This window comes from Peromyscus maniculatus, chromosome 17, assembly GCF_049852395.1.
Source record: "Peromyscus maniculatus bairdii isolate BWxNUB_F1_BW_parent chromosome 17, HU_Pman_BW_mat_3.1, whole genome shotgun sequence".
Taxonomy (NCBI): domain Eukaryota; kingdom Metazoa; phylum Chordata; class Mammalia; order Rodentia; family Cricetidae; genus Peromyscus; species Peromyscus maniculatus.
In genome coordinates, this window is record NC_134868.1 from 2528258 (window position 1) to 2555564 (window position 27307).

The 27307-nt window shown below is 61.9% G+C and overlaps 2 protein-coding genes and 1 non-coding gene across 3 annotated transcripts; all 3 read right to left on the minus strand.

Moving 5' to 3' along the window:
* Window positions 1-6150: 6150 nt before the first annotated feature.
* On the minus strand, window positions 6151-17550 carry Slc5a5 (solute carrier family 5 member 5). The gene is made up of 15 exons (XM_006989136.3): window positions 17106-17550; window positions 16556-16621; window positions 16023-16074; window positions 15859-15926; window positions 14975-15129; window positions 14618-14758; window positions 14411-14540; window positions 13293-13381; window positions 12761-12873; window positions 12573-12643; window positions 12194-12280; window positions 11902-12083; window positions 9066-9190; window positions 8051-8166; window positions 6151-7281 (listed from the first exon to the last, which is right to left on the minus strand). The coding sequence occupies exons 1-15, from the start codon at window positions 17460-17462 to the stop codon at window positions 7177-7179; spliced, it is 1857 nt and encodes a 618-aa protein (XP_006989198.1). The 5' UTR covers window positions 17463-17550; the 3' UTR covers window positions 6151-7176.
* Window positions 17551-20425: 2875 nt separating this feature from the next.
* On the minus strand, window positions 20426-22366 carry Rpl18a (ribosomal protein L18a). Its single transcript, XM_006989135.4, has 5 exons — window positions 22250-22366; window positions 21175-21354; window positions 20966-21095; window positions 20646-20755; window positions 20426-20556 (listed from the first exon to the last, which is right to left on the minus strand). The coding sequence occupies exons 1-5, from the start codon at window positions 22265-22267 to the stop codon at window positions 20464-20466; spliced, it is 531 nt and encodes a 176-aa protein (XP_006989197.3). The 5' UTR covers window positions 22268-22366; the 3' UTR covers window positions 20426-20463.
* LOC121823623 (small nucleolar RNA SNORA68) lies at window positions 20808-20938 on the minus strand. Its single transcript, XR_006065134.1, has one exon. It is a non-coding gene; the product is annotated as a small nucleolar RNA SNORA68 (small nucleolar RNA).
* Window positions 22367-27307: the final 4941 nt, after the last annotated feature.

Here is a 27307-nt window from a genome sequence, read left to right on the forward strand (position 1 = left end):
GATGCGGCCCCGAGTGGCTGCCCCCGCTCAGGGCAAAGGCAGAGCCGTGTTCGTTGTCCCGCCCTAGGGACGGCAGGGCAGGCAGGGCCCCGGGGAATGGCAGCCGCGTGGGCGACCCGGGGAAAGCAAACGAGGGCCTGATGAAGCCGGGGTTTGCCGTCAGCTTCCCAGCTCTGTGTGAACGGCAGAGAGCACGGAGACCGCGGCAAACCCCGGGGATTGGAGACGGGGGCGGGGGTCGGGGGCGGGGGGGGGTGCGGGGAACGGGGGGGCGGGGGTCTCCGTGGAGCGCGGCTGCCGAGCAGAGCGAGGTTGAGCCCCGCGCACCCCATTAGGTGCACGCTACGTAAGCACTGCGAACCGAGCTCAAGCACTGCGTGCACTGAGCCCCCCCCACCCTGTCTTGTCTTTTTATTTTTTTATTTTTTATATTTATTTATTTATTTATTTATTTATTTATTTATTTATTTATTTATTTATTTTTTTGGTTTTTCGAGACAGGGTTTCTCTGTGTAGCTTTGAGCCTCTCCTGGATCTCGCTCTGTAGCCCAGGCTGGCCTCGAACTCACAGAGATCCCCCTGCCTCTGCCTCCCGCGTGCCGGGATCACAGGCCTGCGCCACCGCCGCCCGCGTCCACCACTCTCTGCGAAGTTGGTTTGGCTGTGGAGGTTCCGCTGTCCACGTCCGCAGTGACAGGAGTGGGGCTTCCTGCCCAGCCCGAAATCAGCCGTGCGTTTTCAGTTGCGCACAGGCTGACCAGGCAGCCACCGACTCAAGTCCCGCTAAACACAGAGGCCCCTGGCATGGCACGGCTTCAAACACCAATCCACGGTGGGAACCGGTGCGCACGGTTCCCCTCCATCACAGCAGGGCTGCTGAGACGCTGCCCTCGCAGCACCTCCTGGGAACAGACCCGGTTCACAGACCCCAGTGGCACCGTGCTAGCCAAACATGATGACGGCCTGGATTGGGGGACCACAGCACCTCAAAAACTAGGAGTAGGGAGAAGAGGCGGGGGAGGAGGGGCCCTAACGTCCCCGCTTGAAGCCACCGCCCCGCAGGGCACCTTGGGAACCTTGTGTTCGCTCCTCCCAAAAGGTACATTTTTCACGCGTTTGCGAAATTCGTCTGGGCCTTAATCTCCTGCCGGTGAAGCGCCCCGAGGTCGGCTGCCCGGCCAGCGAGGCCAGCGAGGCCCAGCAGAGCAAACCGGGTTATCTCACGCCAGAGAGGCGGGGTGGCCTGGGGCCGCCCGGGATCCCCGAGAGCCTGGGGCTGCGCCCAGCGCCATCCCAAGCAGGGGACGTGGGAAAAAAGAGGAGAGAATGGAGTCCGTTCCGCTGATGCGAATCCGATGAGTCTCTGGTAAAGGCAGAGACTGGGCGACTGTCACCGCCTGCTCACTGCGCCAGGGGGACGCTGGAGGACCCTGTCACAGGGCGGGGTCAGGACCTCCTCACAGGGGTCTCTCACTGCAGCCCAGGCTGGCCTGGGACTTGTGGCAATCCTCCTGCCTCAAGGTCTCCAGTGCTGAGGTGACTGTGCACCATGCCGGGCTTTGATTTTATTTTTGTTGCTATAGTTTTCTTGGTTTTGTTTTTGATTTTTTGAGACAGGGTTTCCCTGTGTAGCCCTGGCTGCCCTGGAACTCACTTTGTAGCCCAGACTGGCTTCAAACTCACAGGGATCCGCCTGCCTCTGCCTCTGCTGGCATTAAAGGTGTGCATCAGCCGGGCGGTGGTGGCACACGCCTTTAATCCCAGCACTCGGGAGGTAGAGGCAGGAGGATCTCTGTGAGTATGAGGCCAGCCTGGGCTACCAAGTGAGCTCCAGGACAGGCACCAAAACTACCCAGAGAAACCCTGTCTCGGAAAACCAAAAAAAATAAAAATAAAATAAAGGCGTGCGCCACCACCGCCCGACTGTTTTCTATTGTGTTTCTAAGTTATTTGCTTGTTTGGTGTGTGTGGAGCCCAGAGGCTGGCGCTGGGCAGCTTCCCTCCCCCTCTGCCTCCCTCTTTTGAGGCTCCCAATGCACCCGGGGGTCACCAGTGTAGCGAGACTGGTCAGCAAATCCCCGAGGGGCTTCTTCTCTCTATGTCCCCGTGCGGGATGACAGCGGCATGCCTGGTGTGTTTTGTTTTTTAAATGTTGCCTGCGTGTCTGTCGTGTGCCACATGCATTCGGTGACCCCCGAGGTGAGAGGAGGGTGTCAGATCCCCTCAGCTGGGGTCACGGACAGTTGTGATCCTCCATGTGGTGCTGGGAGCCAGACTCTGGTCCTCTGTCGAGCAGCCTGTGCTCTGGCTGCTGGGCTGTCTCTCCGGCCCCTCGGCCTGGTTTATTCGATCAAAGTTGATGAAAAATGTAAAATGAAACGTACCATGGTGTCCAGTCTGCAGGGACTTGGCATCTTCTTTTCTAGGGACCTGTCACCTCTGCCAAGTCCCAGAATGTTCCACCGCCGACTGTTGGCACTCACCCCAGCCCTGGCCTGCTCTGGACTTTTCAAGTCAGTGGAGTCTCTTGCTCTGGGGACTTGTGTGCCTGTGGCTGTCACCTGGGGAGTGAGTGTCAGGTTCCTCCCAGAGCCCAGGATGGGAATCCTTGAGGATTCCTGGCCCCCTGGCCTGACACAGCCTTGTGCTGGTCCCTCCTCAGTGACCCCAGATTCTCATCTGGCCCTGGGGCCTGTGCAGCTGGGGCCCTGCCAGGGCCCTCTCCCCTCAGCCGTCCTGGCCGTGACTCACCTGCAGGCATCTTGTCTCAAAACAAATGTTTGAGAAAGGACCAGATCCAGCAGCCGCCCTGGAGCCTGATGCGGGGTGGGCTGGATGGGCACGGAGCCCAGCATGTGACAAGGCCTCTGGGGACACAAAGCAGAGGCCAAGGGCCTGTTTGCTTTCTGGGGTTGACCCCTCTTCTCTCCAGCTGCAATCTGCTGCCCTGGATAACGTGGGCTGTGTGCTTGCTGATATGGGGGCAACCTGCAGACTCTCTGCCGGCATCACACACCCTGTGGGTCCCTCTGGACAATCACAGCTCCAGTGGCGGAACCTGAGGAGCCCCAAACAACCCCACACTCTTCCTCCCTTTCCCTTTTCTTCCCCACCTCCCTCCCTCCCTCCCTCCCTCCCTCTCTCTCTCTCTCTTTCTTTCTTTCTTTCCTTTTTTTTTTGTTCATTTGTTTGTTTGTTTGTTTCAAGATAGGGTTTCTCTGTGTAGCCCTGGCTGTCCTGGATCTCACTCTGTAGACCAGGCTGGCCTCAAACTCACAGAGATCTGCCTGCCTCTGCCTCCCGAGTGCTGGGATTAAAGGTGTGCACCACCTTGTCCAGCTCAATAAATGTTAATCTTATTCATTTTGAAAGTTTTTTTAAAAACATGTTTATTTTGTTATTTTTAATCACGTGCACATGTGTACCTGGTGCCTGCAGAGGTCAGAAATGGCATCGGATGCCCTGGAACTATGAGGCAGCCGGGAATGGAACCTGGGTCCTCTGCAGGAGCAGCCAGTGCTCTTAGCCACTGAGCCGTCTCTCCAGCCCTTAGGATTTGTTTTTTTATTTTTGTTCCAGAAGAAATGGTGGGGGTGAGGTTGCTCTTGAAGCTTGTTAAAAGTCCTCATGGTCCAGGCTCACCCACCCATGATGGATGAATTCGAGAAAACCATCCACCCCATCAAGGAGCAGACAGCATTTTGTGTCCATCACTGGGCTTGAGGCATGGGGACCGGGGCTTTGAACTCAAGGCCAACACCTTGGACACCCACTGCAGCCAGATCAGCTCAGGTCATCCCTTCTACTCCCACGTGACCAGCAGGTGCTCTGCTGCGGAGCCAAGTTCCCCACTCTGGATGCCGGGTTTTTAGTAAAGCACAGAGCAGGGTCCGGCCAGGCTTTGTGTTCCCAGGGCAACTGATTTCAGCTCCCGCTAAGTAACCATGGCCTTGGCAGGTCTTGGTAAAAACAGTATGGAGAACCAGAGATTCTAGTGGATGATGTTGTGTGTGTGGAGCCCCAGTTCTGAGGGAGCCCCAATACTTCCTCCACTGTGAGGCCCGACTGTGGGCAGGTCTTGAATCTTGAATTTGTCTAGGACTTGAGACAGTCTCAGGTAGCCCAGGCTGGCTTGATACTCTCCATGAAGCCGTGGATGACACCTTCAGCTTCTGGTCCTCCTACCTCTGCCTCCCCGTGCCGTGCCGGGAGGACAGATGTGGACCACTCGGCTGGATGGTGCTTGCATTTCTGCATCACAGGTGTCCTGGAGGCAGCCAAGCCTGCAGCCGATGCTGCCAGGGAACTTAACTGCTTCCTGTCTGCTGTGGCCCTGTCCCCCTGGCTTCCTGCCAGGGCCCCTGCTGCCCCAGAGCTCACAGGAATGTCAGCGGGCCCTTGGCCTCAGCCAAGGATGCCAGACCAGCAGAGGAGCCCTGGAGGGGAGGGCCCCACCTGGCTCTTTGGACAGTCAGCAGGAGCGGGTACAGGAGAGGGGGCCAGGGCTCTGGGCTCTGTCCCAGAGGGCAGCAGGCAGTTCTTGAAGGGGTCGCCAGAGTCTGGTGAGTCAGCAGGTGGAGCTTCCACCAAGCTTCTAGAATTCCTGCTCAAAAGAGCCCCACCACAGGAGAGAGGCGCACAAAACAGCCAGGGGCTTGTGCGTGCAAAAATGCTAAAAACAATATTAGGAGATTGGAGGCAGCTGTGAAGGACACCGGACGGAGGCATATCGGATTTTATCCCAGGGACCAGGGGACCCTGGGGCTCCGAGGCCTGGGTCATTCAAACACAAGAGGAGGAAAAATTCCCCAAGAGCAGCTCCCCGTGCTGAGGGGCAGATAACATCCCACAGCCCTTCAGAGACGGAAACCTTTGTGCTAAATGAGGAACCGGGGAAATCAGGCTGATGGGAGCCGGGGAGCCGATCCGGCTGCCAGCCTTGTGTCAGGTGACTGAAGGACAGACATGATATAGATTCCAGGGGCGGCAGGGCTGCCCCCGCCCTGGCTGTCAGTTAACGCTGCTCTGGGGATGTTTGCCATTGAGATAAGGAAAAGAATCGAGGCCAAGGTGAATCAGAAAAGAGGGCCGTCGAGAGGGCTCAGCAGGTAAAGGAGCTTGCTGCCAAGCCTGAGAGCCCGAGTTCGATCCTCCAGTCTCACACGGTGGATGGAGAAAGCCACCTCCTGCAAGCTGTCCTCTGGCCTGCGAGCACCGCATTGGTGTGCGTTTGCACACACAAATGAAGGCAACAACCTTTTTAAAACCTAAGGGAGTGGTGGCTGGGCATGGAGCCTCGCACTTTTAACCCCAGCACTCGGGAGGCAGGGGCAGGCGGGTCTCTGTGAGTTCGAGACCAGCCTGGGTTATACTGAGAGACTCTGTCTCAGAAAACCAACAAATGAATAGACAGATAAAATAAGGGAATGCGGGGTCCTGGAGGAGAGGATGTGGGAAGGCTTCTGAGCTTCTTGCTCGGCAAAGTGAACACTGAGGAGGTGGAGGCAGGAAGATCAGGCACTCAAGGTCATCCCGAGCTACAGAGCAAGTGGGAGGCCAGCCTGCGTGTGCCTCTACCTCAGTCCTGCCTCCCAAGATAAACATCCACTGCCATAGGAGCCCGCCTGGCCACGGCCACCGACTAAACGAGTTCCTCAGGAGAAACTGAGGTGCGGTGGCCTGAGCGGTGTGGATTCTGGGACGTGGTGCCTGATCAGGGCCCCCACACACCCTGTTTGCCCAGAGCCCTCCCTCGCACAGTCTTCCAGACTTTCTTGTGCTGGGGACAGAGCCTTTCACATGGCGACAAATCCTTACCAGGTCAGGACACCAGCTGTCCATCTGTCCGCCTGTTTGCCTGTTGTTGAGACAGGAAAACACTCCATAGCCCATACGAGTCTGGAACTCATAGCATCTCTCCTGCCTCAGCTTTCTGAAGGCTGGCATCACAGGTATGTGTCAACATGGCTGGCTTGCTCCTGTAGACTCCCTAACTTAGAGTGTGCATTTCTCTCTGTAGAAATTTCTTACACTATTTGCCCAAAATATGTTCAATGATAAACTTTTTTTCAAATATTTTCCATCTATGGGTTCATGGACTGCACAGATGTGGAGCCCAGATACTGACAGCCGATTGATTGTCACACACCATTGCACATGAACACCCACAGCAATTTTATTCACTGTAGACAAAAGCTGGAAACAATCTAGCTATCCACCTGCTGGGAATGAGTGACACATTGTGGTATGTCCATACAATGGAATACTACTTGGCATTGAAAAAGAGTGAAATATTGATATACACAAAAGTATGGAGAGATCAGAAGACAGCAGCCAGACTTCCTTAAGACCCTGTGTCCAAAACAAAAACAAAAAACATGGAGGTCTAAGTGTGCAGTTCAGTGGTAGAGCGCTTGCCTAGCGTTTACCCAGGCGTGAAGCGTGGGAGACGGGGAGACGGCATACGCGGGGCTCTGGAAGCTGTGAGGAGTTAGCGGAGGCTGGGTGGCTGATCACAGAAGCACGTTCTCTGATAGTTCTGCAAACCACAAGTCCACGTCGAGGTGTCACCATGTCTGAGTGTCTCCTGGGGCTCTGAGAATCGAACCCGCGACACTCCCTGGCCGCTCCGCACCCTGGGGGCTCGGTGTCCTGCAGACACCCCACTCTCTCTGCCTCGGTTTCCCTGTGTCTGCGTCCCTTCCACTATTTTAAAAAACTCCTTTGCGGTGGTGGGGCTGGGACCCCGGGCCTACTGTGTGCTGAGCAAGCCCTTCCTGCAAGGTACAGGCCAGGTAACCTACATTTGTGTGTACACTGTGTAGCCGAGGATGCCCCTGAACTTGGGCCCGCCCGGTGTCGGGTTGACAGCCCTCAGTTTCTCTGCCTGTGAAGTGGGCCCTGGCGGCTCAGCCGGCAAGGCTGTCAGGAGCAGCGGGGCCTTCGCAAGCGCGGACCGCAGCTCTACGAGGTCCGAAGGTTCCGGGCCGGGTTTGCGGGCGGGTGGGACCCGGGGACGGGTGGGACCCGGGGACGGGTGGGACCCGGGGACGGGTGGGACCCAGGGACGGGGAGGGGCGGGCCTTGTCAGCCGAGCCTCTGTGCACGCTCCCGTCCAGCCAATCAGAGAGGAGGCTGCCGGCCCGCGGCCCGCGATCGGCCGTCGGGGCCCCGCCCTCAGAGGTTGGTCTCGAGATCGCGGCCCGGGGACAGCGGGTGGGCCTCGTCGCCGGGCAGCAGGCCAGGCGGCTTTTTGGTCGCAGCAGGGACGTCTTCCGGACCCTGGGAGAAAGCGGAGGGCCAGGTCGGCTACGTGCAGAGGGGCCCGCCCAGCCGCCACCCGGTGGTGCGCATCCCAGGGGAGCCTCGAACTTGCGGTGATCCTCCTGCCTCAGTGCTAACCCTCACCCTAACCACCAGGCCCACACCCGGGTTCATAACATTATTATTATTATTATTATTTTATATTATGGATATGGGTGCTTGGCTGGCATGTGTGTGCGTGCCCAGCGCCTGCGGAGGCCAGGAGACCCTGGAGCTACAGACACGGGTGCCGGGCAGGGGCCGGGTCCTCGGCGGCCGCTGCCCCCTCTCACTGTCACTTGAGGCAGGCTCTCGTGGGCCCTGGAGGCCTCGGGTTGGCCTTGCACTTTGCACTCCTGTCTGGTGTCACCTGCTGGAAAGCCATTTCTTCGTGTCACTCTGGTCTCTCAGGAGGTGACAGCGTCTCCCACTTTTGGGGCGTGGGCTCTGCAGTCCCCGGGCTCGGCTCCAGCCCCCCCCCCCCGTTTCTTATGTAATTCTGAATTAAGTAATGTTATCTTAAGAATATTCTTCAGAAGTGTCTCTCGAGTGGAAACCAGTTTCCCCCGCCACAGGCAGGAAATAATTGTTTAAAAAAACAGATATGATAAAAATAGACAGTGCTCATCTGTGTCGGCCCCTGGGAAAGGGAGAGCTGTGACCGCGGAGAGGACTCTGCCCGGCCCCTGGGGCTGCACCCGCCGGGTCCCCACGGCCCCAGTGCCCAGCCACCCGAGCTGGATCTGACCTTCACCAGGCTGTCCTCCAGGGTGGCGGCGTCCTCCTTCGGGGCCACGGACGCCGTCTGCCTGGCGAGGTCCCACCACAGCAGTCCGGGGCCCAGGGAGCTGCGCTTGGTCGGGCCTGAGGGACAGAGCATAGGGACTCAGGATCGGCTCGTCCAGCCCCGAGGCCACCCAGTGGCTGCCCACTCCTGAGGAGGCGGGTTGGCTTTAGCTCAGGTTGTTTTTCTCTTTTTGAGACAGGGTCTGTCCTGGAACTCATGGCAATCCTCCTGCCTCTGCCTCCAGAGTGTTGGTCTCTCCGCAAGCTGGGAGCGTCCAGCATTCAGTCCACAAACTTTCAACCCTAGTGTCTAGAGTTCAGCAGACCCGCGGGCGTCAACTCGCTCTATCAGAGTGACCCAGGCTGGGGCGGTGGTCGGTCATCAGTGGATTCGCAGCTCAGCCGTGGAGGGGCTTACTCAGCACACACGGAGCCCTGGCTTCCGTCCCCAGAACACGTAAGCCAGGCACGGCGGTGCATGCTCTCATGAGGATCCGAAGTTCAAGGTCTGTCTCGGCTACATAATGAATTTGAGGCTAGCCTGGGCTACAACATGAAACCCTGTCTCAAAAGGAAATATGTGAATCAAGAGAAGCATGGGTGCATTGAGGAAGCTGAGGCAGGAGGATTGTCACGAGTGTGAGGGTCAGCCTGAGCTACAGAATGAGAATCCACTCCCCATCTCAAACCCAAGCAAACAGAAATCTGGGGGTCCCAGGAGCCTCCCACGCAGATTTGGTTTCAGGACCGCGGACAGCGCCCCGCATCCCTGGGCCTTAGCTGGGACTCTCCCGGAGGAACCTGCCTCAGTTCCCAGGTCTGCAAAACAGAGCCGGCCTCACGGGGCGTAGGGTGCCTCGGGATGATGGAATGTGCCAGCTCACAGCCGTTGGGGACCCCTTCCAGCTCTCCTTTTGGGGAGTCGGGATGGAGGCAGGAGGATGAATGGCTGACCTCGATGGAGGCCCCGCACTCACCCGTCAGGTAGCTGATGAGGACCCCACACAGCATGGTGGTCAGCGTGCCCAGAGCCCCGTAGTAGAGATAAGAGATGGCGTAGAAGGTGTCAGCCAGGGCAGGGCGGCCTGCGTCCACTCCAGAGCTGGGTGGGAGGGGAGGTACGGAGATGCCATCTGTCCACAGCACACACTCTGCCCACTCTGTCAGCTCAGCCGCCACTCAGACCTGTGCAGGAGACAGGTCTCCCCACCCACCATGGCTCCCCAATCATTAAACTGATTGCTTAGGAAAAAACCCTTCTGGTCAGCCTCCATAGACGCACCCTCTCAGGCAGAGGCAGGCACAGAGAAACGCCACCAGGACCTGACCAAGCCTCGAAGGTTTCAGATGGCCATGGAGCATTTTCTCTTCTTATTTTTCTAGGAGGAACCCAGGTCCTCTCCCATGCTAGGAAAATGCTCAACCACTGAACTCATCCAAGTCCAGGCCTCCTTTTGAGACAAGGCCTAGCTAAGTTGTCCAAGAAGGCCATGAAGTCACAGCTTCCTGAGTGCTGGGAGGAGAAGCTTATGCACACTTGGCTTTGTGCACAAAGGTTTATTGAAATTCTGTTCACAACAGCCCCAACCAGGACACCACCCACATGTCCATTAACTGATGATCAGCTACACACATGTGGTATATCTATTCAATGGAATATTACTCAACCACAAAAAGGGAAAAAAACAATGGTATATCCTCCAGTCACAGATAATCATGGATGAACTTTCTTTTTTTTGACTTTTATCACCATTTCTTTTTTTTTTAAATGCCGAATGTTGTTTATTGAAGGAGGGAAAAGGTCTTAAATACAGGCTTACAGCACAGTGGGAGAACCCCAGAGGGCAGAAGTTGGCTACTGATGTTTTACAATCTTGCATCTAAGCTGTTAACGCCCATTATTCAGGATACACAGACAAGGAACTTCCCTTAAGCATTCAGGAGGGTGGAACCCGGCAGGGAATTAGCATAGGGAGGATATCAAGGTCATGGTTCGCAAGCAAGGCAACAGTTACCCAAAACGGGGGCCAAGGACCTACAGGTCCCCCTTTTACTAAAAAATGAGCTTCTGACTTGGGTTGCGTGGGACGTCAGCAGGTCACCTTGCCCGTTATGGAGACGCCTGCCCAGGCCACACAGGTGCTCTGTCTTAGGTTGGTGAGCGCCCCCCAGGCATTACCCGTCTCTGAATACTCATTATCATACAGGCTCAATCATGTGTGAGCTACAGAGTTAACTGCTGCCAAAGATCTCAAAGTGGTGCTGGGCTTGCAATCTGTGTGTTCGACACAGAAAAGACCAACAGAGGTCCTAACCCACCCATAGCCAGTAGGCTAAAGGCAACTGAGCCATTCCCTTCCTTAACAAGCCTTACTGCAAATTGGAGTCCTTGTAAGATGGTTCATGGATGAACTTTCTAAACAAGTCAAGACACAAAAGCCCATATATTCTAAGATTTTGTTATTTCAAAAGGCCCAGAAGCGATAAATCCACAAGCTCAAAATATGGATCCTCCCAGAAGTTGGGAGAATTAAAAATTTTAATTTATTAACGTAGCACAAATTGTCTTCAAACTAACTCTGCAGCAAGGATGATCTATGGTTTCACCTGCTGCCTCCATCTTTAGACAGGGTTGTGCCAGCTAAACCTAAGTTTTTATGGCTAGTTGTATAGGATGTTAATTACATCCCAATAAAAAATATGATCATTGACGCTGGGCGGTGGTGGCACATGCCTTTAATCCCAGCACTCGGAACACTGGTAGCGAACTTCTGCCCTCTGGGGTTCTCCCATTGTGCTGTAAGCCTGTATTGAAGACTTCCTCCCTCCTTCAATAAATGGCATTCGGCATAAAAAAAAAAAAGCCAAGTTACAACACAGTAACCAGACTTCATGGGAGAATCCATGCCAGCCAGACCTCCTCCAAGCATATAGAAAGCATTCAACATTGTGTAAAACCCTGTAACAATGCAGGATTTGCTGTTCTTTTGTTCTTTCTCTGTTGTAGAATATTATTTTAAGGTGTGTTACTTTTGTTTATGTTGCATTTGTTTAACTCTGTGAAGCTGTGATACTGTGTCTGTCTAAAACACCTGATGGTCTAATAAAGAACTGAATGGCCAATTAAAAAAAAAATCCCAGCACTCAGGAGGCAGAGGCAGGCGGATCTTTTTGAGTTCGAGGCCAGCCTGGTCTACAGAGTGAGTTCCAGGAAAAGCTACACAGAGAAACCCTATCTTGAAAAACAAACAAACAGCCGGGCGGTGATGGCGCACGCCTTTAATCCCAGCACTCGGGAGGCAGAGCCAGGTGGATCTCTGTGAGTTCAAGGCCAGCCTGGACTACCAAGTGAGTCCCAGGAAAGGCGCAAAGCTACACAGAGAAACCCTGTCTCGAAAAACCAAAAAAAAAAAAAAAAAAAAAAAGAAAAACAAACAAACAAAAAAAATCATTGGAAAAAAATAAATAAAAAGTAGCCAGACATGTTGGGCCACACCCACCATCCCAGCATGCAACAGGTGGAGACAGAAGGATCATGGGCTTGTTCAGAGAGTTCTGGGGCCAGCCTGGGCTACCTGAGACTCTGTCTCCAACTATTAAAATAAAATTAAATAAATAAAGCCAAAAGCCAGATAATTCCTTTGTCTTCGGCCCCTCCGTCCTTTGATAACTCAGCTCACGTCCCCGTAGCCTGCGGAATCCGACCGTGGCCCCAGGGCCTTTGCACAGACTGTTTCCCCCCCCCAGGAACGCTCTTTCCCGGGTCCCGGTCCCTGCCTGTTGACACCCTGGACCCCGACCCGGGCTGCTCACCTGGGGACCCTGCTGGAGGCGTTGGCAGCTCCGGGTGGGCCCATGAGGACCGAGGCGTTGGTGCAGCCGGCGGCCGAGGTGGGCAGCACCCCCATGATTTGCTCCCCGGGTGGATACAGCGTGGCCCCCACGGCCACCCACAGGGACACAGCCAAGCCTGCGGCCAGCCCAGACAGGACGCCCTGGGGGCGGGGCCATCGTGAGGGGCGGCGCGTCCGGGCCACGCCCCGAGGACCACGCCCACGCCCTCCCCACTCACCCGCGTGACCACGCCCACGCCCTCCCCACTCACCGGCGTGTTGCAGGCCGGGAGCAGCATCCCCAGCGTGAAGGCGCCTAGCAGCGGCCCACTGATGACGCCCATCACGGTGAAGGAGCCCTGGGAGGCAGGCGGAGGAAGGCCGGGCTCAGCCACCGCCTCTCAGGACTCAGTTTCCCCGATCCTCTGTGTCCCCGGAGGCTGGTGGGCAGGGACAGTGACAGGGCCCAGGCACGCCCTCGACCATGTAGCTAAGGCTAGCCCTGAACGCCTCACCTTCCTGCCTCGGCCTCTGGGGTGACAGGCACTCACCAGCCAAGCCCCACCCCCGTGTCCCCAGCGGCCCGGGCGCCTCCCCGAGCCTCGGCTGGGACTCATGTTGGGGTGCAGGGCCCGTGGGGCTGGGTCTCACCTGGAGGACACCGCCTCCCAGCAGCGAGGACAGAGCGGCCACCGTGAGGCAAGCAGAGCCGTAGATGAGGGCTGCGGGGGTGGGGGGTGGCGAGTCAGCGGAGCCCCTCCCCGGCCCCCTCCCCGGCCCCCACCCCGGCCCCCTCCCCGGCCCCCTCCCCGGGCCCCACCCCGGCCCCCCGAACTCACAGAGCCCTTTGGAGATGAGGACAAGCTTCCGAGGGGCCAGGCCAGGCATCCGCGGCTTGATGAGGTCTTCCACGGTGACGGCCGCCATGGCGTTGATGCTGGTGGATGCTGTGCTGCGGGTGCAGGAGGACGAGGGCCTCAGGGCACAGGGCAGCTGCCCGGGTGCTGGGGTGATCAGAGCCCCCCGGCCGGTCGGTGTGGATCAGAGCCCCCCGGCCGGTCGGTGTGGATCAGAGCCCCCCAAGGCTGAGCCACAGCCGGGGACGAGGGCGTGGCCTCAGGGCACAGGGCAGCTGCCCGGGTGCTGGGGTGATCAGAGCCCCCCAAGGCTGAGCCACAGCCGGGGGACCAGGGCGTGGCCTCAGGGCACAGGGCAGCTGCCCGGGTGCTGGGGTGATCAGAGCCCCCCGGCCGGTCGGTGTGGATCAGAGCCCCCCGGCCGGTCAGTGTGGATCAGAGCCCCCCGGCCGGTCGGTGTGGATCAGAGCCCCCCCGGGCTGAGCCACGGCCGGGGGCCGAGCAGGGCGCTCACCTGAGGGTGCCGCTGTAGGCACAGGCCAGGAAGAGCCCGGGGACCCCGGGCAGGTCCTCAAAGATGTCCAACACGAGCAGCGGCATGTACTGCGGGAGACAGGGCTCTGGCCGTCACCCACGGGCCACGGGGGGCGGTTTCTCTGTGTCCCGTGTCCCGGGCAGGCCAGCCTCGGCTACATAGTGAGTTAGGCCAGCCTGAGCCACCCGGGCGCCTGTCTCAGCGGTCCGGCTGCTGTCGTTACGTGTCCTGTCGTGCGGGCCCGGGACTCCTTGGCCTTGCTGTCCTCGGGGGCATCTTTGTGACTCTAGAGTGGCGGGCACGGCCCCCGCTGCCCCCGCTGCCCCGCGATGGCCCCCGCTGCCCCACGGTGGCCCCCGCTGCCCCACGGTGGCCCCCTCGCCCCACGATGGCCCCCGCTGCCCCACGGTGGCCCCCTCGCCCCACGATGGCCCCCCGCTGCCCCCGCTGCCCCCGCTGCCCCACGATGGCCCCCCGCTGCCCCACGGTGGCCCCCGCTGCCCCACGATGGCCCCCTCGGCCCACGACGGCCCCCGCTGCCCCGCGATGGCCCCCGCTGCCCCATGGTGGTCCCCGCTGCCCCACGGTGGCCCCCGCTGCCCCACGATGGCCCCCGCTGCCCCACGATGGCCCCCGCTGCCCCACGGTGGCCCCCGCTGCCCCACGATGGCCCCCGCTACCCCGCGATGGCCCCCGCTGCCCCACGGTGGCCCCCGCTGCCCCACGGTGGCCCCCGCTACCCCGTGATGGCCCCCGCTGCCCCACGGTGGCCCCCGCTGCCCCACGATGGCCCCCGCTGCCCCGCTGCCCCACGGTGGCCCCCGCTACCCCGCGATGGCCCCCGCTGCCCCACGGTGGCCCCCGCTGCCCCACGGTGGCCCCCGCTACCCCGCGATGGCCCCCGCTGCCCCACGGTGGCCCCCGCTGCCCCACGGTGGCCCCCGCTGCCCCACGGTGGCCCCGCTGCCCCAGGCTCCCCTCCGCCCCTCCCAGGCCCTCCTCTGAGCCCCGTCCGTCTGTCCGTCCGTCCATCTGTCCATCCGTCCGTCCGTCCGGGGTGGAGGAGGGCGGACGCGGAATCCGACGCGCGAGCTCACCTGGTCTGGCGCCGAGATGCGACCCCTGAGGAGGGGGTCGCAGTCCTTGTAGAAGACGAACATGACGACGCCACAGCCGGCCGCGCTGACCACGATCAGGAAGAGGCCCAGCTGGTTGACGAGCAGGGCCCTGGGGGCGGGGGTCTGAGTGGGGGCCGGGCAGCCGGACCCCGGCCTCGGCGCGTCCCGCCCGCCCCCCATACTCACAGCTTGGCCTTGGCCTCCGAGCCGCAGGCCACGTAGCGCTGCACCTGGGCCTGGTTCACGCCGTACATGGAGAGCCACACCAGCGTGCCGCCCACCACGAACGTCCAGAAGGTGTAGCGGCTCCGGGGGTCGGGGTCAAAGCTGGGCGGGGAGAGAGGCAGGTTAGCGCCGGGGTCCCCTCCCGGATCGCCCACGGCCGTCCAGGTCCCGAGGGGACAGCGGCGGTGGGTTGTTTTCTGTGTGGAGCTTTGCTCCCTTCTGGGACGCAGGAGGGACTCAGACACTGTCCTCCCCCATCACAGAGCTGGCACTGATGTGAGGCTAGCCTGGGCTACGCAGTGAGGCCCCGTCTCTCACTCCATCAGGTTGATCCGGGAATGGTTCTGGGCGAGCCGGAGCACGTTCCAGGGGCCCCCCATGAGCACGGCGCCTCGGGCCAGGATCACCCAGAAGCCACTGAGCATCACCACCACCTGGAACACATCTGTCCAGACCACGGCCTTCATACCGCCCTGCGCGAGAGGGGAGGGGGCGTCACGGCGTCTGTCCGGCGTCCGTCCGGAGCTGCGGGGGCACCGGGTCACCGCGACTCCACCTGGCCCGGCCGGGCCCACGGCCCAGGCCCCCGAGCCCCACCTGTAAGGTGAGCACAGTGCCTTCCCGCGGCTGAGTGAGACCATGAGCGAGAAAGATGCGGCGCGCCGGCCAGCAGACGTGCCAACATCTGTTCTCATTATCCTGTTTTCCCTAGGCCGTGTGTAGCCAAGGCTGGCCCAGAACCTGCAAGCGTCCAACCTCAGCCTCCCCAGCGCTGGTGATGGCAGCCGGGCAGCTGCATCTGTGGTCTCACGCGGGTTATCTCTGCCTTCTCCGGTGCCAGGGAGAGGCGCCAGCGCACGGCGGCCCCCAGGTGGCACAGCCGAGGCCGGAGCGCAGCCCCTCGGGTGGACAGCCGAGGCCGGAGCGCGGCCCCCAGGTGGCACAGCCGAGGCCGGAGCGTGGCCAGCTCCAGCTAACGCCAGCTCACTCTGGAAAGAGAGCTACAGCCCGGGGAGCCCAGGGCGAGGCAGAGCCCCTCGGGCTGCGGGATCCAGCGGCGCGCCCGGCGAGCCTGAGCCTCCGTCTTGGGAAGGAGAGGCCGCGGGGGCCCAGGCAGGCAGGGCTGCCTGGGGCCGGGGGTTGGGACGGTGCTGCCCGTCTGGGGTCGCCCACAGACCGCGCAGCGGCCGCGGCCCACTCACCACGGTCGTGTACAAGGTGCAGATTACGCCGGTGGACAGGAGCGACGCCCAGATGTCCAGCCCGGTCACTGCAAAACACACCCCCTGTCAGGCTTTCCGCCGGCTGCGCGAGGTCCAGCCTGGGCTCCTGGGCTCCCGGCCCCTCCCCTGCCCGCCAGTCAGACCTTGGTTCAGGATGAGCGCGGGCGCGTAGATCACGATGCCTGTGTACAGCATCTGCGGGTGGGGAGGGCGGTGAGGCGGGGCGGGGCCAGGGCAAGAGGGCGGGGCCAGGCGGGGTGGGGCGTGGACCAGGGCGGGGCCAGGCGGGGTGTGGGCGGGGCCAGGACAAGAGGGCGGTACCAGGCGGGGTGGGGCGGGGCGCCGGCCAGGCGGGGCGTGGGCGGGGCGTGGGTCAGGTGGGCGTAGCTGGTGGGGCGCGGTGCGGGCCGGGGTAGAAGCGTGGCGTGGGTCAGACGAGCGTGGCTGATGGGGCTTGGCGCGGGCCAGGCGGGTGGGGCGGGGCGTGGGTGCGGTGGGCGGGGCGGGGCGGGCCAGGCGGGTGGGGGTGGGGCGCGGGCCAGGCGGGTGGGCGGGGCGTGGGTCCGGTGGGCGGGGCGTGGTGCGGGCCAGGGCGGGACCAGACGGTGGGGGCGGGGCGTGGTGCGGTGGGCGGGGCGGTGTGGGCGGGGCGGGGCGGGGCGGGCAGCTCGCTCACCGTGGCCACCAGGTACTGCAGCGTCCCGCAGAGCCGCACTGCTCGGCTGAAGCGGAGCTCTAGGTACTGCGGAGGGAGCCGGGGCTGGGGTCAGCGGGCCACGACCCCTCGGCACCCTCACTGTCCTCACGGAGTTCTGAGTCAGGGTCTCTCGGTGTAAGCCAGGCTGCCTCGGAACTCGAGGCAATCCTCCTGCCTGAGCTACCGAGTACCGAGGTACCAGCCCTCGGGGTGTCACTACTCTTGCAGGACGGCTGCAGGGTGGCCCAACTGCTCCCGCAGATCTGAGATCGGGGTTTCCCTAACGAGTCCAGGCTGGCTGGGAACTCATGGCAATCCTCCTGCCTCAGCCTCCCCAGTCGGCGCCACCCTGTCTCCACTACGCGTTGGACGGTTGGGAAATCCTGCGGGACCCTGGCCTCGCAGCGGGCGTTTGATGCGTGTGCGGGCGCGGGTGGGCGGGGGGCCCGGACTCGCTCTTCCTCCTTCCTGGCCCTGCCCAGCGCCCGCGGCATCTTCCCGGAACCTTCCCCGGGACCCGGTGCCCTACCTGGTAGGTGCTGGTGAGGCCCAGGCGGTAGAACACGGGCAGGAAGAGCAGGGCGGTGAGCAGCGAGTTGAGCAGCTGGCCCGCGCACATCCACAGGAACTTGAGGCCGTAGCGCGCCGCCTCGGCGGGGACCCCGAGCACCTGCACGGCCGACATGAAGCTGGCGGCCAGCGACAGCCCCACGGGCACGGCCGCCAGCTGCCGGCCGCCGGTGAAGAAGTCGTCGGCGCTGCGCTGGCCGCCGCGGGCCAGGCCGACCCACAGCCCGATGCCCGTGGACACCAACAGCATGGCCGCGAACACGCCGTAGTCCCAGGCCCCGAAGGTGGCCCGCGCCCCGGCCTCGGCGCCCTCCATGCGGACAGGTGGCTGGGTGCGGGGAGGATGCGGAGCTGTCCGGGAGCCTCGGTCGGTGCGCGCGCCCCGGTCCTGCCGTCGGTCCCGGTCTGCGCGCCGCGGATTTATTGGGCTCCGGGGTCAGCGCGGCTCCGCCCCCAGCCTGGGAGGCGGGCGCGACCCGCACCCTTTCCGCCCTGCGGCTGGCGGGCCTGCAGGGGTGCGGGCGGCGAGGGTGGGGGCCCGCTCCGCGACACTCTCGGCGCCGGACACCCTCTCCCACGTCCAGGGCTGTGGGCGGACGGGGCAATGGAGGCTCCGACCCGCGCCGCACGGCCTGCCGGGCTTCGGTACCCGGCACTGGGGTTCCCTGCCGGGGGCTTCCGGGCTCCCTAAGGAAAGGCGCAGGACTGAGTCCCTCCCCCCGCGGGCTCTGCCCTTTTCCCAGTGTGGGGCAGAGAACTGTCCGACCTGTACTCCAACTGTCCCCGTCTGTACAGGGGCAGTCTGGACCTATCTCGTGTGTGTGTGTGTGTGCGCGTGGGGTGTGTGTGTGCGCGCGCGTGTGTGTGTGCGTGCGTGTGTGTGGTGTGCGTGTGGGTGTGGGTGTGTGGGTGTGGGTGTGTGTGCGTGTGTGTGCATGTGTGTGTGTGCAGTGTGTGTGCGTGTGGAGTTCCGGCCGGGATGACAGGCGTGTATGCTCCACACCTGGCCTGGCCTCCTCTTCTCCCTGCCTTTTCCTCCTTCCTTCCCACAGGTTGGTCTCGAAACCGTGGCAATCCTCCTGCCTCGGCTTCCCTAGTGCTGGGATGACAAGTGCGGACCACCCTGCCTCCACAAACGCATTTGCTCGTTCTTTGGGCGCCCATCTTCCCCCTCAGTTGCTGGAACTCTGGCGAAGAACTGGGTCCTAAGCAGTTTTCGCAGCTCTAAGAGACTGAGGACTTGACCCGCCTGGGACGAGGCGGCCTGCGGCTCAGAAGCTGTCGCCGTGGGAGCCTTCCTGGATGAGCTGGTGGGGAACCTGGGGTGTCCAGGGTTGGTTCCCCGTGGAGTGCCCCACGTCTCGGGTGACCTAGCAAGTGAGGACCTGTGGCAGAGGCTCCCGGCTGCCTCAGGCTACAGACCGGCGCCGAGGGCCCCGCTCCCCCTCGGCCGGACTGGTGCTGTCCTGTCTGAGGCGAATCAGGGCCACAGCGGCAAGGGCCTGGGGCAGGAAGGAGCCCGGGTGCTGCCGGGGCAACCGGCTAGAGCCTCTCTTAGCCTTGGTGTGAGGGCGCGGGAGGGTGGGCGTCCTGTGGACGTTGAACTGAGGGCTTTCAGGTCTTCAAAACGCTTGAGAAGGGTAGAGCAGAACCAGGGGGGGATGGGACACCAGGCATCTCAGGACTAGGGGGAGATGGGATGGGCACCAGGCTTCTCAGGACTAGGGGGAGATGGGACGGGAACCAGGCATCTCAGGACTAGGGGGAGATGGGACGGGAACCAGGCATCTCAGGACTAGGGGGAGATGGGACGGGCACCAGGCTTCTCAGGACTAGGGGGAGATGGGACGGGAACCAGGCATCTCAGGACTAGGGGGAGATGGGACGGGCACCAGGCATCTCAGGACTAGGGTGAGATGGGACGGGCACCAGGCATCTCCCGGAGCGAACTGGGACTGGAGGGAGGCAGTGAGGTGGGGGTGGGAAGCTTCCCGAACCAGGACTTTCTGCAGAGTCAGGCAGACTTCAAGTGTCGGATGACACTTGGGGACCCGGCTGGTAGTCACCACGAGCGCAGTGACTTGTGCCCAATGTTCTAGCTTCACTCAGAGCTGTGGCTGAAATCCAGCCCAGGGCTCGCTGGGTTCTATGCAGTTTGTTTTCCAGCCTGCAACTGGAGAACAGCTGGGCCTACAGGGATGAGTCACCACCACCACCCACCACCCCACCGGGCAGGTGTCTCTTAAAAGCCCACTCAGGAGAACGAGGCCCGGCCGGCCCATGCTACCTGTAACAAACACCGAAACTATGTGTTTACAGGTGACCTGTGGGTGCACATGAATGCGGGTGCCTGTAGGTTAGAGTCACTGGGTCCCCTAGGGCTGGAGTGACAGATGTGGACCTAACAGAGGTGCTGGAGACCGACTCAGGTCCTCTGCAAGAGCTGCGGTAGCTCCATGCCCAAAGCATCAACTCCGGCACTGGGTGTGGCCAGAATTCCCTTGTCCAGAGAACTGTGAACCATGACGCCCCTCCCAAGGTGGAGACGGCAGCTCATCCTTGCCAACTGGGGGGAGTGGAGTAAGATCTTGACTCTTTTTGGTCGGTAAGATGACTCATGACCATAAAACTGGCTGCTCCTGGGGAAGGGGCCCACCAATTTGTACTGTCTTCGCCAGGGGAGCAGACGCCCTCTTCTGGCCTAAGTTAAACATCTACAGACCTCAGGCCGTACAGAGTCTCACAAAGCACCCGAGGGTGGTACTTTTAACACTGCCTTCCACAATGGCTCTCCACCACCCGGCAGGAGGCCTGTGAGGGCAGCGGCCTGAGTGTGGCTGGCAGGATCGGTCAGAACCCAGCCAGGACAGGATGTGTTGGCCACATATGACTGAAGGACCCCACTGCTCCCTCCACGGTCCAACCCCACCTGCCCAGTCAACAGCTTGAGAGAAGTGCCTCTCTCCGGTCCTCCAGGGCAGCCTGGGGTGCAGGCTGCTGGGCTTGGCTGGCCCCATTCCCAGCGGCAGAGGTTTAGTGCCAGGACGATAAGGGGCTTTCAACCAGGTGGATTAATTCGTGCTTGGAATTCTCGGGCCTGAGCCGGCACCCTGGAGACCACGGACACAGCCACCTCTAATGTCACACACGGGCCTCGTCCCACACGACCTGCATCTGGCATGAAGCTGCTGGGTGCAGTTACAGAAAGGCCTGTGGGGACAGCCCGTGTCTAGGCACCCCCCGACCCCGTCCCCCCGACACAGAAACAAAAGCGCCAGGCAAGACTCTCTGGAGTTTTATTCAGCGGATCTCCGGGTCTAGAAGAACGTGTTAGGCCTCTTGGTGGTGAAGCGAGGCTTGTGCTGGCGCCGCAACACACGGTGTGGCAACGGGAACTTGATCTTGGAGTCCTGCGGAGAGGGAGGGGATGAATGTCCAGTGCTCAGCCGGGCGGAACACCCCCCACGGCCCTGCGTCAGCCCCTCTCGGGGTCACTCACGTGGAACTGCTTGACGGCCGGCCGGCGGCACTTGCCCGCAGCAATCTCTTCCACCTTCATGATCTGGATGGAGTGCGCGCGGGCTCGGTGCCGGGCACCCATGTCTCGGTCTGCGGGAGAAACCAGTCAGCCCCCGGGCACCCATGCGGCGCCTGCCCCCAGGGCTGTAGAACCTCCTGATTCACTCTGGGGGGCACCGCACAGCCCCCCAAAGGCGACGAAGCCCCTTTGCTGTGCGCACCACTGTTTAAACGGCCGCGACAGGCAGCGGCAGTTCTTGGGTTGGGTGCCGGGGTGGGTGGGTGGGGCCGAGGACTCACAGCACTGTGTGACGGCGCCCGCGGTGGTCAGGTCCCGGTACTCGCGGTACATGTTGTGCGTGCCGCTGCGGGAGTCATAGCGCAGCCAGATGCCGAAGTTCTTCACGCGCAGCGGCGACTTCTCAAACACCTGCGGGGCAGGAGGACAGTGAGCGTGCCGCCCTGGCTCGGCTGGGGTCCGGGCTGCACCCCGCGGGCCCGGGCCGCACCTGCCCGCAGTACACGATCTCCCCCGAGGACTTCTTCATCTTCTTCAGCTGCGACACGAAGTACCAGAAGCGGGACTTGGCCACCACGTGGTTGGGGGCGAAGATGCGCATCCGGTACAGGGGTGGCGTGTGGCACTTCGGGGTGGGCAGACAGCGCCCCACCACCTTGTACTCCCGGAGCTGAAAGACAGGGGACCGGAGCCTGGCTCTCACCCCACGGGCTGGGCCTCTCCTGAGCGCCCGGGCCCAGCTCCGACGCGGGTGGCGGCCCTTGGCCCACGCGCTGCCATCCCCGGAGACCGCAGAGCATTTCCCCCAGGAGGCCGCCCTGTCCGACCCGGGCCAGCCTGGGCCTGGCAGCCACCCCGCCCGCCGGGTTCGTCCTCCCCACGCAGCAGGCGGGCGATCCGGCCTCCGACTTGGAAACAGCCAGGGACGACTCAAGTCCTGACCGGTGCCCCCACCGCCGAGGGCTGAGCGCGCAGCTCCGACCTCGCGGCCCCAGGGCTGCAGGGGCGCACACGCGCGGGCGGCCAGAGGCGGAGGCCGAGCGCACCCCGGGCTGCTCAGAAACGGACGGCGTCCTCCCGAACGCCAACCACCAGGCTGAGCAGCCACGTCTGCTTTCTTTCTTGGGGGCCGAGGGGGCCGGGTTTTCCTCTACCCTGGAACTCGCGGCCATTCCCCTGCCCCAGCTTTCCGGTTCTGCTCTCCCGGGCGTGCGCCGCTGAGCCAGGCCGCCGCCCGGGCCGAGGAGGAGCGCGGCCCCCGCCGTCTCGCCCCGCGGCCCCCGCCGTCTCGCCCCGCGGCCCCCGCCGTCTCGCCCCGCGGCCCCCGCCGTCTCGCCCCGCGGCGCGCGCTCCCGCCCGGCCCCGCCACCCGCGCCTCCGCGGCGCCCGAGCACGCGGCGGCCGCCATGTTGCCGCGAGGGGCCCGCGGCTCCCGGTCGGTGCGCGGCCCGGGGCCTGCACGCGGGTCCCGGCGGCCGCGCGTCCCCCCCCCCCCCCGGCGCACAGCCGCCCCGCGCGGCCCCGCGGCCCCCGCCGCGCCCCCCGCCGCCCCGCGGGCCCCTTACCGTGCCCGAGGCCTTCATGGCGGTCCGTGCTCCTCCGCCGCCTGCCGCAAAAGGAAGTGTCTCTTTCCGCGCAGGCTCTCACCATGGAGTCCCTGGCGGAAGTCCCGCCCTTCCGCGTGCCGTGCGGCCATTGGATGCCTCGCCTAGCGCTCTGAGATCTCAGCTTCTTTATTGGCTACAGGTCAGTGTGTCTACGCCCCGCCTCCCTCACGCAGACTACAATTCCCAGCAGGCAGCGCGACGAGCTTTTACAAGTTCCTCCGGAGCTACGACAGAGCCTCTGAGCGCGGGGCATGCTGGTAATGGTAGGCGTGGCGGGAATCCAGCGATCTGCCTTCTTTTTTTTTTTTGGCTTTTCGAGACAGGGTTTCTCTGTGTAGCCTCAGCTGTCCTGGAACTCACTCTGTAGCCCAGGCTGGCCTCGAACTCACGGAGATCCACCTGCCTCTGCCTCCCGAGTGCTGGGATTAAAGGCGTGCGCCACCACCGCCCGGCTCCAGCGATCTTTCTCTTCTTCCTTTCTCATTTTACATCATCTATGCATTCTTTAAACAGTTGTTATATTAGTTCTTATTTTGGGTGTGGGGTGTTTTTCCTGCAGGCGTGCGTGACCGCGGAGGCCGGAAGAGGGCGTCGCGTCCCTGGGGCTGGATTTAATGGTCGTGAGCCATCCTGTGGGTGCTGGGACTCGAACTCCACTCAGTGCTCTTGGTTGCTGAGCTCTCTCTCTAGCTCCATCGGTTTTTTTAAACTCTGTAATCAATTTATTTCCCTGTTTGTTGAGACAGGATTTGTGCAGCCAAGGCCAGCCTCTAGCTCACTGTAATTCCCCTGCCTCAGGTTCCTGATTCTTGGGACGCAGGAGTGTGCCACCCGCCGGCGCATGTAGCTGTTTCTTCAAAGAATTGTGTCCCTCGGTCTCTGCTTTTCCTGGAGACCGGCGACACTGTATGCTGTGTGTCTGCTCGGGGCCCCTAGGTGGCGCGAGCCTCCCTCGGCTCCGCTGCGGGGCAGAGCCGGACCTGTCTGGACCTATGTGGGCCTCCCGCTCCCATTGATCTCAGTGTGGCGCCTCAGTTTCCCCAACCGTCGGAGGAAACCGCTAACACTCCTCGGTCCACAGGATAGTTCTAAGATTTAGAAGTTGGGCGTGGTGGCACATGCCCGTGGTCTTACCAACGAGAAACTGAGGCAGGAGGATGCCGGCCGCTTACAGCCTCCCGAAATAAGCAGCATGTGACTGTGTGCAATGGGCAGGCCGGGACACGCGCCTCCCTCTGCTGGAACGCGCTGCTCGGTGCCTGCGTTCTGCAGGCTGCTGAAGTGGGGGCGTGGGTAGAGACACTCGGAAAGATGCAGGGCAGATCCTGGGGTGCAGCGAATACTCTGAGAGGGCACCGGGTAGGAAATGGAGATACAGAGGAATGAGGAAGAAGTCGGTACCCACAGGCCTTAACCTTGGGCCTGGCCTTGGCGTGAATGCCAAGTCTCCAAGGCCCAGGACCCACAGCTAGAGGCAGGGTGCTGGGACTGTCTGTTCTGCACATGTCCACTTTGGCCTCCCTGCGTGGCGGCAGGCTCCAGTCTTTCTTTTTTTTTTTTAGATTTATTTATTTATTATGTATACAGTGTTCTGTCTGCACACCAGAAGAGGGCACCAGATCTCATCACAGATGGTTGTGAGCCACCATGTGGTTTCTAGGAATTGAACCCAGGACCTCTGGAAGAGCAGCCAGTGTTCTTAACCTCTGAGCCATCTCTCCAGCCCCCAGGCTCCAGTCTAACACACCTCCTGCTCCACTGGGCTCTACTCTTGGGGGCTGTGACGAATCCCATCAGGAACGCCTGTTGGTAGGACCTCAGGCTTCGTCATCGAAGGCTGTCAGGGTTCTGGACTGCGAGGCTGCTGACTCTGCCTCTGTCCTTCCTCCATGCACCTGACTAATCTGGGGTCTCAGGCCGCCTTGCTTTGGTCCCTCAGTCACCAGGCAAGCTGTCCCCTCCCTACTCACTCCAGTCCCTGCACCTTTCAGAGCTGGGGAGGATGCTGCACCCAGCCCTCAGACCCCAAAATGTCCTCAGGCAATGCTGTCTGGTCCCCGGGTTTCTCTTGTCTGCAAAAGACCTTTCAAGGATGGGGCACAGGGCCATGTGTGAAGGGGCCTGGCGTTGGCACAGAACACACCCAGACACCATATTCTCGACCCAAAGGAGATCTATTACCCCCAGAGGGACAGGTGAAGGTGGGGGGTGCCTCCTGATCCCACACAGACAGCAGCAGGAGCCTCTGCAGATGCGGCTTTTTAGGGAGAAAAAGGGGAGTCTGTGCTAGTGTGAGCTGGTAAGTCCTGACTGGACAGGTTAGCCGTGTAGCCAAATACGGAATTTTGATTGCTGGACCTTGGTGTTTTGATAGTTGGACCTTGAAGTTTTAGTCAGGCATAAGGAAGTGGCCACATAAGGGAATGGACCTTGGGGGCCAGCGAGCACTCAAGAGCACACACACAGACACACTGACACACACACACACACACACACACACACACACAGACACACACACACACAAACAGTCTATTTACTCAGTGTGTGACATCCCAGCCACCCTGCACCCTGGAGACTGAGACATGAGGACTGAGAATCTGACGTGCCGTGAGTCATGACATCACAGAATCTGAGATGTCACAAAGTTTACTCCTACAGAAAAATCCTAAATGGAGGCTGGAGAGATGGCTCAGTGGTAGGAGCACTGGCTGCTCTTCCACAGGACCCAGGTTCAATTCCCAGCACTGACATGAGCTCACAACTGACTACAGTTCCAGGGGACCGACTCGGGCACCAGGCACACCTTGGTGCAGACATACTCTAGACAAAACACCCTTACACATAAAATGTAATTAAACTGAGGAAGGTCCACGTGGCGGGGCTGGCAGGATGGCTCTGTGGAGACCTGTTTGTCGTTGAGCCTGGCAGCCTGTGTTCCATTCCCAGGACTCACTTTTGAAAGGAAGGAACTGACTCGTGGAAGTCTTCCCGACCTCCGCTTGCCCAGCTGTGACAGATGTGGCCTGTGCCCCCTGCCCCTCTCCCCCAATTTTTTTAAAACTCCATCCTGGCCGGGCGGTGGTGGCACACACTTTTAATCCCAGCACTCGGGAGGCAGAGGCAGGCGGATCTCTGTGAGTTCGAGGCCAGCCTGGGCTACAGAGTGAGTTCTGGGACAGCATTCCTGGACAGTTGCAGTTTCTAGACAGAGAAATCCTGTCTCGTACCCGCCCCCCAAACAAATCCATGGTCCTTTGTTCCTCGCACGTGGGTCACTGTACCCTCGCCTGAGATACAGACTCTGGTGCCTGCGCATGTAATTCCGCACCTTAACTCTCCCTGGATCTGCGTCCACACCCGGGAGGAGCAGTCAACCATTACAGTGTGTGTGTGGGGCACATAACGGAGCGGGGACGGTGGGGAAGAAGATCTGACTGTGCTGTGGGAAAGCACCGGCCTGTTAGGGAGAGAGGCGCCCTGGAAGAAGCGCCCGCTCTTACTGGACTGCGGTCACCTGCTAAGGCCAGGAGGAATTAACCCAGGCTGGTTGGCCACAGCAAGCCCGAGCCTGTGACAGTTTTATTGAGGGCAATCAGACTTTTTATACCTTTATCAGGAGCCGGGGATACGGTGATGTTTGCAAACCTTACAGGATGTTCAAGATGAATGCCCAAGACCCGGCCCTGCCAAGCCCCGGGCTTCTGGGGGACACGGAGAGCCTGGGATCAGGAACCGACAGGCACACGGTGCCCGGGAGCCAGGGAACCTGTGGGCGGCCGGGCCGGCCAAGGCCCTGGGTTCCCGCAACGCCCGGACGGTGCAGATGGAGGGGGCGTGGCCTAGGCTCCGCCGGCAACGCCCCCAGCGGCCGGCAGGGGGCGCAGGAGGCTGGCGGGGACCGGACGGAGGCCCAGCGTGGGATGGGGGACCGCAGAGCTGCTGGGGGTCAGGAAAACTGTGGTCGCTGTCAAAGGGTGACGGCCGAGCCGGTCTTGGGAAGACGGAGGCGGGAAGAGCGCATCCGGGGGACCTGGTCTATGTTCGCTTAAAGCCAGGGAGGGGCTGGGGGCGTGGCTCAGGGGTAGAGTGACAGCCTGGGGGCGCTGGGGGCGTGGCTCAGGGGTAGAGTGACAGCCTGGGGTCCCAGGAGGGCGCTGGGGGCGTGGCTCAGGGGTAGAGTGAGAGCCTGGGGGCGCTGGGGGCGGGGCTCAGGGGTAGAGTGACAGCCTGGGGGCGCTGGGGGCGGGGCTCAGGGGTAGAGCGACAGCCTGGGGGCGCTGGGGGCGGGGCTCAGGGGTAGAGTGACAGCCTAGGGGCGCTGGGGGCGTGGCTCAGGGGTAGAGTGGCAGCCTGGGGTCCCCAGGACGGCGCTGGGGGCGGGGCTCAGGGGTAGAGTGACAGCCTAGGGGCGCTGGGGGCGTGGCTCAGGGGTAGAGTGAGAGCCTGGGGGCGCTGGGGGCGGGGCTCAGGGGTAGAGTGACAGCCTGGGGGCGCTGGGGGCGGGGCTCAGGGGTAGAGTGACAGCCTAGGGGCGCTGGGGGCGTGGCTCAGGGGTAGAGTGGCAGCCTGGGGTCCCCAGGACGGCGCTGGGGGCTTGGCTCAGGGATAGATTGACAGCTTGGGGGCGCTGGGGGCGTGGCTCAGGCGTAGAGTGACAGCCTGGGGTCCCGGGACGGCGCTGGGGGCGTGGCTCAGGGGTAGAGTGACAGCCTGGGGTCCCGGGACGGCGCTGGGGGCGGGGCTCAGGGGTAGAGTGACAGCCTGGGGTCCCGGGACGGCGCTGGGGGCGGGGCTCAGGGGTAGAGTGACAGCCTGGGGTCCCGGGACGGCGCTGGGGGCGTGGCTCAGGCGTAGAGTGACAGCCTGGGGTCCCGGGACGGCGCTGGGGGCGTGGCTCAGGCGTAGAGTGACAGCCTGGGGTCCCGGGACGGCGCTGGGGGCGTGGCTCAGGGATAGAGTGACAGCCTGGGGTCCCGGGACGGCGCTGGGGGCGTGGCTCAGGGGTAGAGTGACAGC

What these genes read in the sequence shown, in the direction of transcription:
- Slc5a5 (XM_006989136.3), bottom strand. Translation starts at nt 17,462, where the DNA reads ATGGAGGGCGCCGAGGCCGGGGCGCGGGCCACCTTCGGGGCCTGGGAC. An exon ending in GCACCTTGTACACGACCGTG is followed by an intron (nt 15,130 to 15,858) that starts GTGAGTGGGCCG and finishes CCTCTCGCGCAG; the next exon opens with GGCGGTATGAAGGCCGTGGT. An exon ending in CCTCATCAGCTACCTGACGG is followed by an intron (nt 8,167 to 9,065) that starts GTGAGTGCGGGG and finishes TCTGTCCCTCAG; the next exon opens with GCCCGACCAAGCGCAGCTCC.
- Rpl18a (XM_006989135.4), bottom strand. An exon ending in AGATCGTGTACTGCGGGCAG is followed by an intron (nt 21,096 to 21,174) that starts GTGCGGCCCGGG and finishes CCTGCCCCGCAG; the next exon opens with GTGTTTGAGAAGTCGCCGCT. An exon ending in CGGCCGTCAAGCAGTTCCAC is followed by an intron (nt 20,557 to 20,645) that starts GTGAGTGACCCC and finishes CCCTCTCCGCAG; the next exon opens with GACTCCAAGATCAAGTTCCC.